This window comes from Drosophila tropicalis, unplaced genomic scaffold (genome assembly GCF_018151085.1).
Source record: "Drosophila tropicalis isolate 14030-0801.00 unplaced genomic scaffold, ASM1815108v1 contig_443, whole genome shotgun sequence".
Classification (NCBI taxonomy): domain Eukaryota; kingdom Metazoa; phylum Arthropoda; class Insecta; order Diptera; family Drosophilidae; genus Drosophila; species Drosophila tropicalis.
Window position 1 is genome coordinate 7,669,042 of NW_027172907.1, and position 3,399 is coordinate 7,672,440.

General features: G+C 36.2%; 1 protein-coding gene across 1 annotated transcript; it reads left to right on the forward strand.

The window, feature by feature from the left end:
- The first annotated feature begins 1,932 nt into the window (after positions 1 to 1,932).
- On the forward strand, positions 1,933 to 2,811 carry LOC137574048 (serine protease 3-like). Its single transcript, XM_068286155.1, has one exon. The coding sequence runs from the start codon at positions 1,945 to 1,947 to the stop codon at positions 2,719 to 2,721; it is 777 nt and encodes a 258-aa protein (XP_068142256.1). The 5' UTR covers positions 1,933 to 1,944; the 3' UTR covers positions 2,722 to 2,811.
- The last annotated feature ends 588 nt before the right edge of the window (positions 2,812 to 3,399 follow it).

Below are 3,399 nucleotides of genomic sequence, written 5' to 3' on the forward strand. Positions count from 1 at the left end.
GGGGGTGAGGGTTTCTTTTGGCCTCTGCTGTTTTACTGCCATTGGCAATTCTAAATTAGGAACATAGACCCAGGACTAAAGTCTTAGTTCGATTTTGTGTCAAACTTATGAGTTATTTATGAAGGATTTACTAAAACGTAAAGATAGATCTAAAAGTTAACGGAATTTTGAAAAGTTATTGACAACTTTAACTAACCTAAAAGGAAATTAATATCATCTATATAGGGTATAATGTAGTTAAGGCTTTAACTTTTACAATTCGCAGCTTTTCATTTTTTCATTTAACGACCGTTGATCAAATATCTATTAAGTCAGCGACCTTTTAGTTCAAATATTTATACCATTTATGTAAATATCTATGCATAGCGACTGGTAACGATTTCATTAAAAGACCATTTGGGCCACGCCCCTTTACGGGTTGCAACTAATTTCAATATCAAAATAACCGCCTCAGGTTCAGTGGCATTAATTTACACTTTAACCGCACACAAGAGGCGTGTCTTGGTCGGGTTTGGCTTGGTTTGCTGTGATAAACAGCTTCTGAGCTTCCCAAATAAAGGTGATGACAAATCCTCACACCAGTAGCACACAACAAGGACTTCCAGGACATACGCACATACACACACATAGTCAATCTCTTGGCGATAAACTGAAAAACACACAGGGCCACAAAAAAAAGGGTCAATTTTATAAGCATTCAAAAAGGACAAGAATTTTGTAAACTAAAGTTAGCCAGGGTAGACATGACATCTAAGGGTGGCAGCGGGTGTTGGGAGTTGGAGAGGTGGTAAGTCCGTTTAAAATAGTTTCCGGGCAATAAGTTAACAACCAGAAAAACTGACAGTTACCCCCAGTAATAAAACTAGGAGAAGCTGGGTGAAAATTCCTTGCTAAACCTGATGAGTTATCAATTGTCTGGCTGAACGAACAAAAAGTCTTCCATTAGTTAGTTCAAACTAAGTGTCAAGTTGTTTGGCCAAGAGAAAGACTTTTATAAAAATAACAATGATAAGGCAAACTTGGCTATTGGTTTTTTCCAGTCAGGGTAAAAACTAGAGACCTAAATTGTCAGCTTCTTATACAAACTCTTAAAAAAAACTGGGCTATAGAACATAAAAATGTTTTAGAAACAAGTTTTAGCCGATATCTTTTGGGCTACTGAGAAATCGTCTATCCTCCAACAATTGTGTATTTACCAATATATATGTACATATGTATATTGATAAACATTTTGATTTAAATAAAATGTATTTTCCATATATGGCTTATAAAATTGAATTTCATTCAACTTGCTGTCATTCGGTCGCTATCAAATTAATATTTACCTGCAACTGCAATTCATTCTCATCAATTTGCTTAAATAATTAATGTTAATTTATGAATGCAGAAATAATAACAACAACAAAAAACATAAAGACCGAAAAAAAACACTGAACTGTACACAATCTCTGTAGATACATAATGAGTTTGCTCTTTCTCCTCCATCCCCGCGCCAATCACCTGAGTCCTTCTTTTCTCATCGTTTCGATAATGTCATTAATTGCTTACGCATGAATCTTTGATGCATTCGGTTGCAAAAATCAATTAAATGTAAAAATTTCGCATAAATGCACAGCAATAATAATATATACATACACACACATATACATATGTGTGTATATGTATATGCATGTACATATATACATATAAAATAAGTGAGCAAACGAACAATCGAACAAACAGGCAAACAAATATTTTGTCATGTAATTCATTGAAGCATGCAAATAATATTTTAATTGAAAAACCTCGTCAAAACGATAATACAAACGGTTATTTTCTTCAATAATGGAAGCCAAATGAAAGCAAAGTCGAAACTGATAAGCCAAGCCACCCACTAGATCCCACCCTATAAATAAGAAACGGCAAGCGCGCACATCTATTGTATAAGTCACGGCAATTGAGGCGATGTCACGTGTTTTGTTATATTTACTGGGAAACCTTTTCCTTCTTTACGTGCACTCGGAAACCCTGGAGAGAATTAGTCGTGGTCAGGCAGCCAATGAAGGTCAATTTCCATATATTGTGGGCCTTGCCTTGGAACGTAACGACCGTTGTTTTTTTTGTGGCGGCACTATAATAGCCAACGATTGGATTCTGACAGCAGCACGTTGTACTAAAGGCGTCAGCCTTGTTATCATCTACTATGGATCCACTCAATATAGAGAGGCTCCTGTTACGGTCGAAGTGTATGCACCTGGCAACATTATCCAACATCCAAAGTTTGAAGAATCCAATGTAATCAAAAATGACATCTCATTGATACGGACTGCCTGGGTGGATTTTACTCCTTATATTCAAAGCATTGCCCTGCCTAAACCCGATCAGCGTGGCGAGCAGTTAGTCGGCCAATGGTACACTGCCATGGGCTGGGGAAAAACAAACAGTGCAGTTACAGCCGATCGATTGCAATGGGTGTCCTTAGAAGTAATTAGTAGCTCCCTTTGCCGTTACTACTATGGAAAAATACCAGCGGGTGTTATGTGTATGTCAACTGAAGAAACTAAACAATCTATCTGCAAAGGCGATTTTGGTGGACCTCTGGTTCATGAAAAGGACAAAATACTTATAGGTATAAGTTCATTTGTCCCCCATAATGGCTGTGAGGCTGGCTATCCAGCTGGATTTGCTAGGGTCTCTGAATACTTGGATTGGATCCGTGAGAATACGGGTGTAACTTCCTAATTCGAGCTTCAATACATTTTTGAAAATATGAAAATAAAGTATACATCAAATGCCTAATAAATATTTTTATAGGCTGCTATAAAATTTAAATGCCATTTTATTAATTTTTTACACTGGGTACGCTGTTATGCATATCCAAAACAAGCTAAAGGCTATCTTAAAAGTGGCAACATTGTGGTAATTTAGATATTCGGTTAGTTTTTGAGCAGATCTTTTCGGCTTAACCATTTAACATGATCGTTTGGGCCACTATTGATGGCCCTGGGTCTACTACAGTCACCAAAGGCAGATTTCCTAGGACTCCAATAGGATTAATCAGTGAGCAATATTTTACGTCACGAAATCAGATATTCTACAAATGGGCAACAAATACAACAAATTGTAAAATTATAAATTTGTGATTTTATGAGTTCTTAATTTAAAGATATCAAACAAAAAGGCAAATAAATTTAGTAATTTATTGAATATTTTAATTGAAAACTTAGTTAACGCGATAAAGTTAATGGAAGCCACTTGAACCCACACTTTATAAGAAGCGACTCTAAGAATCAACTCTTCAGTAAAGAACTGAACTGCAACGATGAAAATTATTCTTTTTCGTTTCTTGGGAAGTCTTCTTTTTGTTTCTGCCTTGGAAGGGCACTCAAAATCTCTGGAGAGGATTGTCAATGGGCAAAA